Raw genomic sequence first — 18081 nt, 5'->3', positions numbered from 1 at the left:
TGTAATAAAACTGATTTGGCTCCTCCACATTTGCTCTTTAAAGTTAAGATTTTATTTCCCCCTGCACCATATGGAGAGGAGAAAGGAGGAATCCTCACACTTTCATAAATAAKCACACCCAGATCAACCCCGAGCTCATTATTTACAAATACAAAAATATTTCAAACTTTTTTTTTTGCACCAATCTCCCAACTTTTCACATGAAAATTCTCCAGGGGGTTTTTCTCTTGGTCTGTCTCATCTGCCTGTCTTGCACCAACACAAAATTCTGGATTTAATGACCAATTTGCTGAAATTTTGATGGAAAATGTGGCTCTTACACATCTTTTTCTTGGCATTCTTCCTGTGGCTCCCACAGCGACGCTGCTTGTGCTTCATCCACGCTGAAACGAGGGAGGAAAGGTCAAATTCACCCTCAGAAAATCATGAAAATACAAGTTTTTGGTTTCCTTTCTCTCAGGAAATTTYTACAGCCTGTAAAAACTTTTTGATTAAAACTTTAGAAAGTGGAGAGTGGCAGAAAAATGTCATTTATAACAGTTTGTGGGTTTATTTCCACTAAAGGGTAAAACTTCAAATTTTTTTGATGTGTGTGGATTCAAAACAAGCTAAAATTAAAGCTGAAATTAAAGCTGAAATTAAAGAATATAAATTTAAAATTAATTAAATAAATAAATAAATAAATAAATAAATAAATAAATGCAAGCTTAGGAACACACATCTCTCCGTGCATAAAACAAAAAATAAAGGTTAAAAAATAAAATAAAAATACAGTAGATAAATAAAATAAAGGTTTTATCATCCTTTGAGCTCTCAGATTGTGAGGAGCCCACTCAAGGTCGGATGCTCAGAGAGCTCAAACTCAGCTCCTAAGTGAAGAACACCCAAATCTGTTATTTTTTTACCCTAAAACCAAGTGATTTCCACTCCCTTTGTCCCAGGGAGCTGTTTGGGGTGGAGGCAACAGAGCCCTGAAGGTCACAGAGCTCTGCCCAAATTCTCTCCACGCTGGAAAATCCAAAATTTACAGCGACACCAACCCAGGTGCTGGACAGAGGAGGCTGAAAAAGCTCCAAGCACCCCCAGGAAGATCCAGGAATATTCCTGAGCTGATCCCAGGGGAAGGGAAAAGGCAGGAAAATCTTCATGGCACTCCAAAGCACGACAAAATTAAAGCAGATGACTGAAGGTTTAATTTGAATTATCTTTGCTCTGTTTAAGCAAAGATAATTTTTATTTATTAGTGGAACTGTGATATTCACATGGGGTTTTTTTTTCCCTTCATTAACGCAAAAAAACCGCACCAAACTCTGCAAAAGATAAAATCCCTCAAGAGTTGTGAAAGCCCTTTCAGAGTTTTCTCTCTCAGGGGCTGAGATCCRCAGATAATCCTTAAAAACCACCACTTATCTTGGCAACTTATTTGAATATTAGATATCCAAGCAGAATTAATGAAGAGAGCATGATTTATAAATGAATTTCTGCCTGAAGGAGCAGTGGAAAGGAGAATTTCCCTACCTGGCTGCRGGCTCTGGGCTCAGATTCCCTCCCAGCCTGGAGCTCTGCGATGCTCTGGGGCTGCAGGATGGCATTTTTCCCCCTGAACAAAAACCACAAACATTCCCCATTATTACCTTTTGCACAAAAAGAAAAACCAGCACAACTCACCGAGCAGGAAATTGCAACTTTATTAAATTTTTTTTTTATTTTTGTTGCTGCTGTTGTTGTAGTTTTCCCATTCTTGCGACCTTTGTTGTTATGTAGAGACAAAATGTGCTTTAAAGATGCATTTTCATAAACAAGGCACAGCTGCCAGGCAGCCACTGGAGCGCTGGGGAATATCACAACATTTACAAATTGCAGCAAAAAAAACCAAAAAAACAACAGAGCAAGGAAACAACAACGACTCCTCCGTTATTCTGCACACGCACTCTCTCTGCATCCCAGATCCTCCCAGCAATGAGAATATTCATGTGTAAATACAACTCTAATTCAGTTTCCAGCCAGTTGCATAAAAAGATTAAAAGCAGCCCCCCAGGGGTGAAAAATAAAAAGGTTCCCRATGAGTTTTGTTTTGGGTTTTGGAGAGAAATAAACGGCGCAGCCGGAATTGGTTAGAATTGTTTCAGGTGGAACTTTACCTCCCAAAATCCTGAACTCTGCCAAAAATAATGAGGAGCAAGAGAATAACTGAAGAGTGAAGGTGCAGCCTTGTGGCAAAAATGTCAATGAGAAAAATCTGTGTCCTTTAGCTAGAAGTGGTTCCAGAAAATGGAAATTTACCTGGAGTTTGAATTCCTGATCCTGCATCTGCAGGGATTTTCTGTAAAAATCCTTCACCARCACCTTCTGCTCTGCCCTCAGCGTTTGAGGTCTGAAAAGGGAAAAAAAAGGAATTAATTTGGTTTTTGACAGAGCAGCTGAAAAGAGAAGGACAGCCCTCCCAGGATGGTGTTCCCAAAAATGAGAGTGGAGAGAGGAACTTCTCAGGAGCTCAGCAGCAAACGGCCCAGACTGGATTTAACAATCCATTGAAAAGTTTTGAATCCACAAGAAATTCATGAAGATTAATTTTGTTACTCTATTTTTCCTCTAAATCTTTATTTGCAGGTACTAATTCMAAAGAAAAGAATAATAWYTTTTTTTTWAAATCTCCCATTTTCCACAGTTCTCTTCAAACCAACTGAGAGCACGATTAAAGAACACATTGTGTAACTGATGTCCAAAATGTGTRATTTTTACCTCTGGTTCTGCACTTCCCTCCAGAGCAGGAGGAAGGAAATAATCAGGAGTGAAGAATTCTTCAGTCACATCAGGAGGTGAATCAAGGGAACAGCAGAATTCCCTTGAATGCCCCTGTGAAAGACATCACCACCTGAGACTAATAAAAACCACAGAAATTCTAAATTTTTTAGGCTGAATTTTTCAGCCTAAAAACYACTGAAATTCTGAATTTCTACTCCATTTGCTCAGATTTTCACCCCACCTCCTGCTCCTTGCACTAACTCGGTGTTTTATAGAACAAAACAACCAAAAAAAAAGGGGAGGAAGGAGGAGGGGAATTGTTACTCAGATCAGCTCAGGATGCAACACGGGGCTAAACTTCACAAAAAATTCAGCTCCAACTGAACTGCTCGGGTTCTGTACATACTCTAGAGAGATTCTCAGCTGGCTGAGGGAGGACTGAACTCTTAGCAATGGCTATTCCAGACTCTGCTTGCTCATCTGCTGCTGGGGACGGGCAGTTCCTCCCTAGGATGGCAGAATGGAACAAAATCATTAAGCATTAAAAAAATAAATGAATAAAAAAATGATGTGGAGCGAGTGATCTGAGGCAYTGCTGGAATATCACAGAGAGCAGGCAGTGATAGCAATTGTCTGCCAGAACATGGAGAAATAATGACATTTAAAGGCTCACCTCGTTAATTAAGCTAAGCAGGGGAACCTTTTCCTCTSTTGCTTTGTCCTGAACTTTTTGAAAAGCATTACCCACTGAGCTGCTGCAGCAAAAGGYAGAAATAAAGTGTGAAAGCACCCTCAGGGGGCTGAAACCTTTGGGTTTATTGTTTTTTTTTAACAATAATCAGCGATGATGGAGGTCTGCAAACTCATCCCTTCCACCTGTTAACACTGAACACTCATCTGTGCTCACAGTGACTCAGTGGAGGGCAAAGAAGATCAATCTGACAATTCTCATTAAAAAAAATCCAAACTGAAAATCAAGTTTTCAGAAAAAAAATCTGGCAATGGGAAGAGACAAAAGGAGAACAGAGATGATTTCTGAGCCTCACCTCTGCAACTCCTGGCTGTGGGCTGAACATCCCTGAGCCCAGGCTTGGTTGTGTCCTCACCACCCCAGGGTTTGGCATTGTCACCCTGATGCCACCTCTGCTGTCCCTGACCTTTCTGGACATTCTGGGAGCTCTCCTGGACACTTTCAGCTTCACTCTCTGATGTGCATTCCCCAGCTGGGTATGGACAGCCCAGCCCCAGGCGTCCTGAGACAGCTCTCCTGGCCATCTGCTTCACCTCAGCTGGGCAAAAAGAACAAAATCACCGCTCACATCCCATAATCTGCACCTTCAAAGCATCCCCTGTGCCTGGAGTTTTGTGTTTTTTGTGGAATTGTCGTGGAAAGGGCGAAATAGTTCCATCCTGTTAAATGGATGTGGAGTTTTTGTTGGTTTGGGTCTCCGTTTTCCATGTGGTCGTGCTGCCATCCTCTGGGCACTGCCATCCTGCCCTTCCTAAATCCACACCCTGCCCAAAACCAGCCTGGGAATCCCTTCAGCTCCAACGGGACCGGGATTATTTCGTGCCTGGGATGTGCCAGACACAGGAGCCCACTCACTGGGTTTGCAGCCAAGGGAAAAAAAAACTCAGAGAGATTCAGAAATTCAGGCATTGAGACCTTTCCTCACGTGGGAGGGTTTAATGAGCTGCACTGCAGAGAGGTTTCTGATATTAACATGGGTCTGACACTGAATAAACACTGAATTAACACTGATCTGACACTGAATTAACATTGAATTAACACTGAATTAACACTGATCTGACACTGATCTGACACTGAATTAACACCGAATTAACATTGAATTCACATTGAATTAACACTGATCTGACACTGAATTAACACTGATTTAACACTGATTTGACATTGATTTGACATTGATTTAACACTGAATTAACACTGAATTTAACACTGATCTAACACTGATTTAACACTGAATTAACACTGAATTAACACTGATTTAACAATGATTTCACATTGATTTGACACTGAATTAACACTGATTTAACATTGACTTGACATTGCTCTAATACTGATTTAACACTGATCTGACACTGAATTAACACCGAATTAACACTGATCTGACACTGAATTAACACTGAATTTAACACTGATCTAACACTCATTTAACACTGAATTAACATTGATTTAACACTGAATTAACACTGAATTAACAATGATTTCACATTGATCTAACACTGAATTAACACTGATTTAACATTGATTTAACATTGATCTAACATTGATTTAACATTGATTTAACACTGATTTAACACTGATTTAGCACTGAATTAACACTGACTTAACATTGATTTGACATTGATCTAATATTCAATTAACATTGAGCTGACAATGAATTAACACTGAATTAACATTACCTGACACTGATTTAATATTGAATTAACACTGATTTAACCCTGGATTAACACTGATTTTACACTGAATTAACATTGATTTAACATTGATTTAACACTGATTTAACAAAATTTAACACTGAATTAACACTGATTTAACATTAACACTGACCTAACATGGGTTTAACATTGATTTAACACTGACCTGACACTGATTTAACATTGATTTAACATTGACATAACAAACACTGATTTGACATTTATTTAGCACTGATTTAACATTGATTTAACACTGATTTAATACTGATTTAATGTTGATTTAGCACTGATTTAACACAATTTAACATTGAATTAACACAGATTTAACACTGATTTAATATTTAACAGTGATCTAACACTGATTTAACACAGATTTAACATTGATCTAACACTGATCTAAAGCTGATTTAACATTTAACATTGATCTAACACTGATTTAACACAGATTTAACATCTAACACAGATTTAACATGATTTAACATTGATCTAACACTGATCTGACATTGATTTAACATTTAACATTGATTTAACACTGATGTAACACAGATTTAACACAGAATCAGCACGGATTTAACACAGATTTAACATCCAACACAGATTTAACACTGATTTAATATTTAACAGTGATCTAACACTGATTTAACACAGATTTAACACTGAATCAGCACTGATTTAACACAGATTTAACATCTAACACAGATTTAACACAGATTTACTCACTCCTCCATCCCGACTGCACCACCCTCCTCCTCTCAGTGCTTTTTTTGCTGCAGAATTCAGCCCTCGGTTTTGACTGGCACCTGCAAAAAACAAACGAGGATGAAATGCCCCARCTCCTCCAGAGCACCAGCACGTGCTGTTCAGCCAGCAAAAGTTGTTTTATCATTAATTAGAGCACGTGTTGCTCTCAGCCCTTTAACAGCTCGAGCTGCCAGAAGCTTGGAAAGCACAGAAAATTAATATTTAAGTTTATTCTCCATGAACCAGACAAGGTAAAAATCCAAAAAACTCAACAGGGATGAGCTGGGGATGGTTTTATTGAGGTGAGCACAGGTTCACACCTGGACAACAACCAGAGTTCACTCCCTGACCATCACTGACCACACCAGCACCTGGAATATTTCTGTTCTAACCTTTACCAGGGGGTCTTTCTGGGGTCATGGATTCATTTAAAATGGCCAAAGGGATGGTGGATTTATTTTAAATGGCCAAATGGGTGATGGATTCATTTAAAATGGCCAAATGGGTGGTGGATTTATTTTGAATAATCAAATGTGTGATTGATTTATTTTAAATAACTAAATGGGTGATGGATTTATTTTAAAATGGCCCAATGGGTCATGGATTCATTTTCAATGGTCAAATGGGTGATGAATTTATTTTAAAAGGCCAAATGGGTCATGGATTTATTTTAAATAACCAAATGGGTGATGGATTCATTTAAAATGGCCCAATGGGTGGGTGATGGATTTATTTTGAATAACCAAATGGGTCATGGATTTATTCTGAATAACCAAATGGGTCATGGATTAGTTTTCAATGGCCAAATGGGTCATGGATTCATTTTCAATAGCCAAAGGGGTGATGGATTTATTTTAAATGGCCAAATGGGTGATGAATTTATTTAAAATAGCCAAATGGGTGCTGGATTTATTTTGAATAACCAAATGGGAGATAAATTTATTTTAAATGGCCAAATTGGTGATGGATTTATTTTGCAAAACCAAATGGGAGATGAATTTATTTTAAATGGCCAAATTGGTGATGGATTTATTTTAAATGGTCAAATGGGTGATGGATTCATTTAAAATAGGCAAATGGGTCATGGATTAGTTCTGAATAACCAAATGGGTGATGGATTCATTCTGAATAGCCAAATAGGTGATGGATTTATTTTAAAATGGACTAGTAAGTCACGGATTCATTTTCAATGGCCAAATGGGAGTTGCATTTATTTTCAATAACCAAACGTGTGATGTATTTATTTTCAATAACCAAATGGGTGATTAATTCATTCTGAATAGCCAAATGGGTGATGAATTTATTCTGAATAGCCAAATGGGTAATGGATTCATTTTGAATAGCCAAATGGGTGATGGACTCATTTTGAATAACCAAATGGGTGATGGACTTATTCTGAATAACCAAAGGGTGAAGGATTCATTTAAAATGGCCAAATGGGTGATGGATTAATTTTAAAACTGCATTTTTCCCAATTTGATCAACTGCAGGAGGGGTTTTTCCCCCACTTTCCAACATGAATCCACACGAGTTCTGCCAGGTAATTTCAACACGTGTTTTCCACTCTTACAAACACAAAGGATTGAGATGAAAAGTGGGAATTGAAGGAGGCTGTGCCCAGAGAGGAGAATCCCCTCAATTAAAATCTCCCCAGATTGCTCCAGTTTTGGAGCACTGATCTCCACCCCAGAGGCACCTGAAATCTTCTTTAACACCTTTTTTTTTGAACACCAAGAACACAAAAAGCAGTGACTCACATCAGCCTCCTCTTTGCAAAGCTTTTGCCTTTTCTGACAAACATTTCACGCCAGCCCTGCCCCTGACCAATCCGTCCCAATCAACTTTTCCACGAATAAAATCCAAACTCACCACTTCTCCTCCTCCTCCCTGCTCGCTGCAGGATGTGAATCAGCTCCTCTATGACATTGCAAGTTGAACTTTTTTTGGCACCTGGCAGCCACGTGTGGGAGGAAAGGCTGGAACAAGTCCAAGGAGTGGTGATTCAGCGCACRCTGGGCATCCTGCTCATCTGGGAGACAGCCCCAGAGCAGGACTTGAGCAAAAAAAATTCACCCCCTGAGCTCAAATTTAGCTGCTCTGCTCAGGAGGAAGGATGACAGCTCCAAAAAAAACCGCCCTGGGTTTACAGCAGCTTTCAGGGGTAATGGAAACAGGAGTTTTCCAGGGGTGAGTGACTCAGGATTATCCTCACAGGAGAGATGTGCTTGGATTTCCCTCTGTGTATTTAACAATGAAAGGGATCCATGAGCCTGCCCTGATAACAAATAGAAATATTTCTAGAGAATCCCATCTCCATTTTAGGGTTGGATTTGGATTTTAACCCCACCCCGAGCCACTGKTTCAGTATTTTCCTGGGAAGAGTGRAGAAAAAGAGGAAAAAAYACAATTGTACTGCTGAGCTCTTATTTTTCCTATCTTTAATGGATATTTATAGATTTTAGAGTTCASATTGATCCCTCCCCTTGGCCACCACCTGCTGAGGAACTCAGAAATAATCAACAGCTCCACACTTTACCTCCTGGGTCAGACTTKYTCCATCATCCAGGCCTTTCCCCACRCTACAGCCRGGATCACGACGGCTTTTTGAGGTTTTACTCTTCCATTTTTCACTCTGAATTGCCTCAGTTTCCTTGGCTGCCTTGGGAACAGCCTGGAAATGGTCCCTGCCCTGTGCCTGACACGTCACTGCTGGTGGAATGTAATCCCTGCACCGTGGAGCCACAGCTTGGGGTAAAAAAGCTTCGTCTTCAGAAAAAGGCTCCTCAGAATTTTGGGAAGTAGCATCAGAATCATCCCAGTGCCTCCCCTGGAAACTTTCCTCAGGAAGCAGATTCATCCTGATTTCCTGGAGCAGTTTTTTGCGCTTGCCAATGGCTTTCAGCCTGTCCAGCTTCTCCTCAGTCCTGCACAGGGACTCCCCAGCCTGCTGCAGCATGCTCTGGATGATTTTCAGGTTCAGGACGCATTTGCTGAAGTGCTGCTGGCTCTGCCAGGGACTGGTGTCTCCTCTCACTCTYTCCTCTTCCTCCTCCTCCTCCTCTGCAGTGAACACAGTGCTGGACCCCGAGGATTCCCCATCCTCCTCCTCCTCCTCCTCATCCCGCTGCCTTCCCGCATCCTGCAGCGCTCGCCCCGATCCGGGCCCTCCTTCCAGGAAATCCTGGCAATCTCCAGGATAACTGGCCAGGATTTCATTCATCTCAAAGCTGCACAGGCTCCCATCCACATCACTCTCACTGGAGTCAGAAGTTCTGGTCTGGAGCTCAGAGGAGACATCCAGGATTCTGTCCCGTGGGGACGGCTCCGCGCTGGCCGGCGTCTCCGGGAGCACCACAGCTCCGCTCTCCTTGGGGAAAACACAGTCCTGGGGGGCACAAAAGCCACCTGGAAAAATGCAATTTCAACCATTAAACAGTTGCCACAGAAATCCGACCACCACGCTGGCTTTTGCACGCTTAGGGGTTCATTTTAGAAATTTGGGAATTCTGGGAGCGGCGTTTGCCGTCTCTGCTCGTGCCTAAAAGAGATTTCRAGCCTGGAGACCACATTAACAATTAAGTGGTGGCTCAAATGCAAAGCCAACTGCTTGCTTGCTTTCTTATTTTATTTCCTTCCTTTTTTTCTTTATTTTCTTTCTTTCTTTCTCTCTCTCTCTGTCTCACTCTCTCTCTCTCTTGTCTCACTTTCTCTCTTTCTCTTTTTTACTTTTTTTTTCTTTCTCTTTCTTTCTCTTTCTCTATGTCTCTATCTCTTTCTTTCTCTTTCTTTCTTTCTTTCTCTCTCTTTCTTTTCTTTCTTACCTTCTTTCCTTCTCTTTCTTTCTCTTTTTATTTCTCCTTCCTTCCTTCCTTCCTTCCTTCCTTCCTTCCTTCCTTCCTTCCTTCCTTCCTTCCTTCCTTCCTTCCTTCCTTCCTTCCTTCCTTCCTTCCTTCCTTCCTTCCTTCCTTCTCTCTCTTTCTTTCTTTCCTTACACTCTCTCTCTTTCTCTCTCTTTTTTTTTTCCCTTTCTTTCTCTGATTTTCAACCCATCCCATAAAATCTCCCATTTTATTCTTTGCTCCCATTGAATAATTTCTGTCACACTGCTGTGGACTGAGGAGCACTCTGGGTGAAGGACACAGTGACATCCAAGGAACTCACCAGCCTTGCTCCTCTCTTTTTCCTGGAATTCCACTCTTCTCTTCTGGAAGCTAAAAGCTGAAGCCCAGCAGATGTTCACATCTGCAAAAACAGCAGCTCTCTGTGCTTTGAACACTTCACTGCTTTCAGACTTCACCAATTCCTGTAAAATAAAAAAAAAATGGAATAAAATACAACTGTATCTGCAGCTCTTTGTACTTTGGACACTTCAACACTTTCAGACTTCACCAAATCCTATAAAATAAAAGAAAAAGGAAGAAAATGCAACTGTATTTGCAGCTCTCCATGTTTTGGACACTTCACCACTTTAAGACTTCACCAAATCCTGTAAAACAAAAAAAATTGAAGAAAATACAATTGTATTTGCACATCTTTGTGTTTTGGACACTTCATCCCTTTCAGACTTCACCAAATCCTATAAAATAAAAGAAAAAGCAATAAAATACAACTGTATTTGCAGTTTTCTATGCTTTGGACACTTCACTGCTTTCAGACTTCACCAAATCCTATAAAATAAAAAAAAAAAAGGAATAAAATACAAGTGTATTTGACAGTTCAGAGTCTCTGCCTGCTCTTTTGAGGGTGCTCAGCTCCATGAGCAGAACACTCAGCGCTGGATCCTCTCCCACCCAGATTCAGGCAGAACTTGAATCTAAATGGCCACAAAACTCTGCTGTTTTTACCCAGCAAAGCCCAGGATGCTGAAAATCACCTTCAGGTCATTTTTCAAGATATATTGAATATCCTGAAGTTTCATGGAGCGGTTTCTCTGTTTGGGTTCCAAGCCTGAYTTGACCAGATCATAATAGAGCAGGGGGAGCCTGGCATCTGCCTCCAGCTTCTCTCCTTCCAGCAGGAGCTGTTTGACAGCTGAATCTTCCACACCTTTCCAGGGAGGACTCTCTGCAAGACACAAGGATAGATTTTATGTCATCAGCTGTATATCAGGGTGGATAGAATTAAAAAAAAATTTAAAAATCGCATTTTTCCCCGTTAATTCCTGAATTTGCAGCTAAAAACAAGCACTGGGATATCCTCCCTGAATTATTCCCTTTAAAGGGAATTTATTCCCTTTAGAGGAGAGTGACACTGCAAACAGCTCTGCTCTGGGTTCTTCATTGAGATTAATTTTTTAGAGTAATTGTTTATCCTGTTTTGCTACCAGAACAGTCAAAGAGAACACAAAACAAACATTATCTGTAAAAACAGCAGCAAGACATGACAATAATACAACAATAACTTAGAGATAAGTGATCCAAATTAGAAAAGCTGCACAAGCTCAGTTTTGAACACTGGAAAGACTTAACTCAATGTTTTGCTGTGCTGGTAGRAAGAAGAAAAATAAAAAGCAAAAAACCACTGCATCTCTCCAATTCTAACCACAATCTCATCCTTCAGCCACACAATTTTAAGGTTTTTTAATCCCATTTCACAGAAATTTCCGACAATCTTTGTTATTGTTATTAACACTTGGGTTTTGGGTTGTTTTTTTTTCTCCTGGTTTATTTTTTTTAATTAAACCATCAAAGCCCAAAGGTGTGGATTCACCTGTCAAAGCCTCCTGCAGCACAGCACAGAAGCTGTAAACGTCAGATTTGGCTGTKCCAGGTTTTTCCAGGATTATTTCAGGGGAAGACCAGCGGAAMAGCTGCACTGGGACAGGAATTCGGGTCAGATCACTGTGTTCTCCACTGTCTCTGCTGCAAAAAAAGGGAAAAAAATCCTAAATTGGGACACACAACACATTCAACTACAAGGTTTATATTTGGAATTAAACACCTGAGTGTGTTAYAGCTTTGTGTTTAAATTTTAAAAGGTCCAGAGTGTGTCTGCAAATAAAAATGTTCAGAAAATGTCTTTGATTTTCTGAAAAAAAAGGAAAAGCAGCAACACCTTAAATAAATTTACACTAAAAAGAGCTAAGAAAAAGCTGAACATTTCCCAACAACTCCACAAACAACCCTTTAGCTCTGACCATGGATAAAATACAGGAAGCCTGCAAAAATTGATTTTTTCAAATTTATTTTTCAATTTTTTTAAAAATTCTTTTATTTATTTTTTTATGTCTAGAGAATAATTTCAGTAATAATTTACGGAGATGAAACAAAATACTGTCTTATTGATGGTATTTAATTACCACCAGTCCAACGAGGTTTTGGGTGTCCAACCCCTCATTTCACRGCAGCTCTGAGGAATTTTTTTTTACCTCTCAATCATGTACTCCAGGTTGCAGAGTTTGGCCTCCCCAGAGGACACGATTTGGATGGCATAGGAGGAGAGGGAGCGATGAATAAACCCCCGTGAGTGCAGGAAACGCAGAGCGTCGAGGATCTGCAGCAAAATGTGTAAAATTGTCTCTGTCTGCAGCACTGGGAATTCTGTACGCTGGGGAAAAAAAAAAAAGCATCAAATTTGCATGGCAGGTCGTTAAATTTAATCTAAGAAAATTATTGTTATTTATTATGGTTATTGTTTGTAGCAAAGAGAGCAAATGTGAAATTAATTGGAGGAGAAAGAGGAAATTCATTTGTTTGTTCCCAATATCAAAGCAAATAAATTTGGTATTTAATAATTAATAAATTACCTTAAAATTAATTGATTTAAAAAATTTATTAAATTAATAAGTCACTTTAAAAAGTGATTAAGGAAATAAATAAAATAAGAGAAAAATATCAAATGACAACGATAAAACACAGAGGAATCGATTTTCAAAATCAGGACAAGAACCACGACAGAAACTGATACAGACTGAGGATTTTGAAATCTTGAGTAAAGATTTTTAATCACTAAAACTGTAATGAATTATCATTTCAAACCAGAAGAATTCCAGTTACCCTCTCGTGAAGGATGCTGTACAGAGAGCCAAAGTGAACCCTTTCAAAGACCAAACGAGTTTTCTCCAGGTCRCTGGACAGACACACAGACATCAGCTGCAGCAGGTGAGGGTGGCGGAGTTTGCTAAAAAAGAGAGCAAAAAACAAAAAAAAAGGGAAATCCAAGATTAAAACAAGAAAAGTCCTGGCCTGCTCAGTGGTTTTATCAACATGACATGAATGTTGTGTTTTTGCTGGAATATATTTTAATGTAAATGCAGTTTTTACTGAAAAAGCTCAATTTTAAAAGGAGCATTTTTATCTGGACAGAAAGAAGAACCCCAAGCTGACACTGGAATATATTTTAATGTAAATGCAGTTTTTACTGAAAATGCTCAGTTTTAAAAAGAGAGGGAAGAGGTGGAATTTTTTTTTTTTTTTTTATCTGGACAGAAAGCAGAACCCCAAGCTGACTCTGGAATATATTTTAGTGCAGTTTTTACTGAAAAAGCTCAATTTTAAAAGGAGCGGGAAGAGATGCAAAATTCTATTTTTTATCTGGACAGAAAGAAGAACCCCCAGCTGACACTGGAATATATTTTGGTGCAAATGCAATTTTCACTGAAAATGTTCAATTCTAAAAGGAGCGAGAAGAGACCAAAAATTCTGTTTTTTTACCTGGACAGAAGGAAGAACCCCAAGCTGACACTGGAATATATTTTAGTGCAGTTTTTGCTGAAAATGCTCAATTTTAAAAGGAGCAGGAAGAGACAGATTTTTTTTTTAATCTGGACAGAAAGAAGAACCCCAAGCTGACTCGGGAATATATTTCAGTGTAAATGCAATTTTTACTGAAAATGCTCAATTTTAAAAGGAGCAGGAAGAGACAGAAAAATTTATTTTTAATCTGGACAGAAAGAGGAACCCTAAGCTGACACTGGAATACATTTTAGTGCAGTTTTTACTGAAAATGCTCAATTTTAAAAGGAGCGGGAAGAGACAAAAAATTTTGGTTTTTATCGGGACAGAAAGAAGATCCCCAAGCTGACACTGGAACATTTTAGTGCAAATGCAGTTTTGACTGAAAAAGCTCAATTTTAAAAGGAGTGGGAAGAGACAGAAAATTTTGGTTTTTATCAGGACAGAAAGAAGAACTCCAAGCTGACACTGGAATATATTTTAGTGCAATTTTTACTGAAAAAAACTCAATTTTAAAAGAAGCAGGAAAACACAGAAAATTCTATTTTTTATCTGGACAGAAAGAAGAAGCTGACACTGGAATATATTTTGGTGCAAATACAGTTTTTACTGAAAATGCTCAATTTTAAAAGGAGCGGGAAGAGACAGAATTTTTTTTTAATCTGGACAGAAATAAAAAAATTTATTTTTTATCTGGCTCTGGCATATATTTTAGTTTAGTTTTTACCGAAAAAGCTCAATTTTAAAAGGAGTGGGAAGAGACAAAAATTTTTTTTTTCTCTGGAAGGAAAGGAAAACCTCAAGCTGACAGTGGAATATATTTTAGTGCAGTTTTTACTGAAAAAGCTCAATTTTAAAAGGAGCAGGAAAAGACAGAAAATTTTATTTTTTATCTGGACAGAAATAAAAAATTTTATTTTTTATTTGACTCTGGCATATATTTCAGTGCAATTTTTACTGAAAATGCTCAATTTTAAAAGGAGCGGGAAGAGACAAAACATTTTTTTTTTCCTCTGGAAGGAAAGGAAAACCCCAATCTGACACTCCTGAGGTTCACCCCATCCCTCCCACCCCCCAAAACCCCAAATCCCTGCTCTTTCCCCACCTGCTGTGCTCCTGCTCTGCCAGGAGGAGATCACCCAGGCGCAGTTTGGAGTTGTTCTGTTGGGGCTGCAAACTCAGCTCCTTCACTGTCACTCTGCTGCCTCCCCACATCAGGCTGCAAAAATAACAGGGATTTGCACCAGAAGCTTCCAGCAGTGTTTTTCTGAGTTCTGTGGTTGCTCACTGAGGATTTTGTGGTGYCTCCCGCTGTCAGGAATGGAAATTTGGGGATTGTGCTTTTTCAAGGTGACAATAAACTCATCCTGATGAAGGTTGGTGGAGCAGGGCAGAGATAGAAAATATTTTTGCTGCCCAAAAATCCCACCATTCCCAGGTCAAGGACACTCAAAAATTGCCACAAATCAGAGCTCTGGGGAGATTAAATCACCCATTTGTCATTTTTCTGAGACACAATTGTGTGTTTAATACACAATAATTCATGAACAATAGCGAAGTTTTTTTTTTTTTTAAATTCTCATTCCCTCTCATTTCACCCAAGGTTTGAACACACTTGGATATCCAGAAGACACCCTGGACTAAAATTAACAAAGATTAAACACTGAACAACACAATCTGTGCAACTCCAAACGTATTTTCCACCACATAGGAATCGATACTGAAATATTGCCATCAGTGATTAGATATTAACCCAGAATTGGTTAATTAATACTGCCTGCAGGCTGCTTTCAGACACCAGAATGACTCAGATATTAATCAATGAACAGCAKAAAACGAGTTGTGAGCAGGAAACAGGGAATAAACACAGAGCAGACGTGGAAAATTACCCGAACAAAGCGCTGGTACAACGATTTGCTGTGGAATAATGACAGACAGACACCCAGAGGGGATAAAAATCCCTTTAATTGCACTTACTTGGTCATGGTCATGTAGGGCCCGACGAGGTAAGAAAATGCTGGTTCATCATCAGCCTGAACCACGTCTTTCTCCCCAATAATTGGGAGAGAGGCCAGGTAGCCCAGGTGGCCACTGCCTGTGAGACAGAACTGGGACAGGGAATGACCATGAGGAATTATCCACCAGGAATTATCCACAGGAATTATCCACAGGAATTATCCACCAGGAATTATCCACCAGGAATGACCACAAGGAATTATCCACCAGGAATTATCCATCAGGAATTATCCACCAGGAATTATCCACCAGGAATTATCCATCAGGAATTATCTATCAGGAATTATCCACCAGGAATTATCCACCAGGAATTATCCACCAGGAATTCTCCACAAGGAATTACCCAACCCTTCCCAAAATCCAGCACTAACAACCCCAGAGTGAGCACTGCAAGCTCAAAAATCACCGTGAAAGCTGAAAAAAATCAGGGCCAAAATCAAAATTTCCCCATTAAACTGGAGCAGGGAAAGCAGAACCAGCTTTTAGGGACTCCCACAGGTCCCTAAATTCCTAATTTAACAGGAATTTCTGCTGTTYCAAAGCAGCTCCCTCTGACAGGGTTTAACCACCAAAGGACTGAATATTTCTGCTCTTTGTGCTTTTTTTTTTCTTTTCAGCAGAAATAAAAATGCACCAAAAGTTAAAAATAGCACAGGTGGGATAATTACTGTGAGGAATAAAATGGAAAAAAATGTTCTATTATCACTGGAAAAAATCACAGYGCCTTACCTTCCCAAAACCAAAGCTGTAAATGTTCTTGGCCACACTGGGRTCTCCTTTCAGGAATTTACCCAGAGGACTGTCAGCACTTCTAAACATCAAAAACAAAAGCAATAAGAGCAAATAATTTATCCCAAGGCTTGGAGTAAAAGATAAATACAGAGACAGAAAAAAAAAAACTTCAGAGTTTCTGCCAGAACAATGCATTTGACCGGTCCCATACACATTAAAATCCAAAATTCTTGTGCAACTCTTTGAAACTTWTTAGATGCATTTTATAATATTTGTTTAAAGCAAGATAGACAATAAATTTATAAATATACACACACACAGAGGCATCCTGCTTTTTTTGTTCAAAAAAAATCTGTTGTTGTTTTGTTGTTCAAAAAAAATGTATCTGACACAAAAACCCTTGAAAAAGCTGGAAAAAAAAACCCCAAAAAATCTGCAGTGAYCTTAAAAAGTCAAAGCCCAAACAACTTCATGTCACCATTTTAATGCTACTAAAATTCAGTGCTTTTAATGCTGATTTCCAGAGTTTAATTAATAAAGCTTCTCTTAATATATTTATTTACAACCATCAAGTTTCTATTTTGAACAGTCCGAACAGAAATAAAGTTTACCACGGTGGATTTAAATCTTTAAATCTGGCAAAAGGAAACAAAACAATTATTAATTTGAAGAAAATAGGATATGGAAGTAAGAATTTCTTACTGGACAAGGCCACCAAACCTCGAGGGGCTGCAGATCAAAGCCTTGGAGGAGCCAACTTTCCTGAGCAGATCRGAGGGAAGGTTCCAAATTGCAGCCTGCATGTGCACCGTGCACTGCTGGATAAATTCCAGCACCTGGGCAGGACAAGGAGAAGGGAAAAACAATAAAAATACAGCTTCAGTACAAGAAAAAATATTTAAAATTAGTAAATCACGACCATTGGAGAAAGAGTTACTTGCAGTATTGAAATGGGTGTTTTGAGAGTAACAGAAACACTCGAAGAAAATCAATTCTGTGAMAATGGGTAAAAAACTGACTTCAAAYAGGTGACAAACTTTTGGAATTYCASCCAGGGAAAATCATWATTTCARGGKYTTTTTTAAGAKAAAACAACAGGAAAAGGGAGTTTTAAAATCAGCATCGAGGTCAAGAATAAACTTTCCACACCAATACCTGAGCGTTGCTCTCCTTGGGGGCTGACAAAGCCCAGAGTTGGGGAGTTCTCCCCTCTTTGTCGTGGACTCGGAGATCTCCTCCCTCATCCAGTAATTTGCTGAGGATCCACGGATTTCCCGAGAAAGCAGCAGCGTGGACTGGGGTGCTCCCATCGTAGCAGCGACTGGGGAACAGCAAAAAATGCTCAGCCCACCCCCACTGCACTCACCAGCTGGGCTTTTGGGGGAAAAGCTGAATATCTGCTTTTTAAAATTTTTTTTATATCCCAAATAACAAAATAAACCGTGAAAAAATGGAAATTATTTATCTATTTAACTTTGGTTAAAATACCGAAGTGCATTTTAATCACTTCTTCATAAACACACAGTGAATATTGCATTTTACACTGACTAAACCYACTCAAAGATTAATTTCAATTAAAACAGAAAAAGAAATGTTTGATACTTAACTGATTAGCATCCGAGCCATATTCCAGCAGCACATCCACGATTTTAGCCATCCCCAGCAGGGCAGCAGTGAAGAGAGAGGTTTGGCCCATGGAATTCACAGCATCAACAAAAATTCCTGCGGGGAAAAA

General features: G+C 39.3%; 1 protein-coding gene across 1 annotated transcript in view; it reads right to left on the bottom strand.

The window, feature by feature from the left end:
* The window catches only part of TEX14 (testis expressed 14, intercellular bridge forming factor), a gene marked incomplete at its 5' end in the record, with an annotated part of 31300 nt that extends 13237 nt beyond the window's left edge, over positions 1 to 18063 (bottom strand). The window contains 21 exons of the mRNA XM_057371910.1: positions 321 to 383; positions 472 to 497; positions 1519 to 1600; positions 2284 to 2374; positions 2743 to 2856; positions 3152 to 3252; positions 3792 to 4034; positions 5905 to 5984; positions 7795 to 7901; positions 8462 to 9330; positions 10087 to 10228; positions 10799 to 10989; positions 11635 to 11786; positions 12293 to 12471; positions 12921 to 13044; positions 14704 to 14817; positions 15576 to 15706; positions 16344 to 16425; positions 17049 to 17182; positions 17502 to 17667; positions 17954 to 18063. Coding sequence (XP_057227893.1) covers positions 321 to 383; positions 472 to 497; positions 1519 to 1600; positions 2284 to 2374; positions 2743 to 2856; positions 3152 to 3252; positions 3792 to 4034; positions 5905 to 5984; positions 7795 to 7901; positions 8462 to 9330; positions 10087 to 10228; positions 10799 to 10989; positions 11635 to 11786; positions 12293 to 12471; positions 12921 to 13044; positions 14704 to 14817; positions 15576 to 15706; positions 16344 to 16425; positions 17049 to 17182; positions 17502 to 17667; positions 17954 to 18063 — 3301 coding nt within the window. The remainder of the gene's footprint in view (positions 1 to 320; positions 384 to 471; positions 498 to 1518; positions 1601 to 2283; positions 2375 to 2742; positions 2857 to 3151; positions 3253 to 3791; positions 4035 to 5904; positions 5985 to 7794; positions 7902 to 8461; positions 9331 to 10086; positions 10229 to 10798; positions 10990 to 11634; positions 11787 to 12292; positions 12472 to 12920; positions 13045 to 14703; positions 14818 to 15575; positions 15707 to 16343; positions 16426 to 17048; positions 17183 to 17501; positions 17668 to 17953) is intronic.
* Positions 18064 to 18081: the final 18 nt, after the last annotated feature.

The sequence above is a fragment of the Malurus melanocephalus genome, unplaced genomic scaffold (genome assembly GCF_030028575.1).
Source record: "Malurus melanocephalus ecotype Western Australia unplaced genomic scaffold, MMel_1.1 scaffold_162, whole genome shotgun sequence".
Taxonomy (NCBI): Eukaryota; Metazoa; Chordata; class Aves; order Passeriformes; family Maluridae; genus Malurus; species Malurus melanocephalus.
This window is presented reverse-complemented; position numbering and strand designations above follow the sequence as displayed.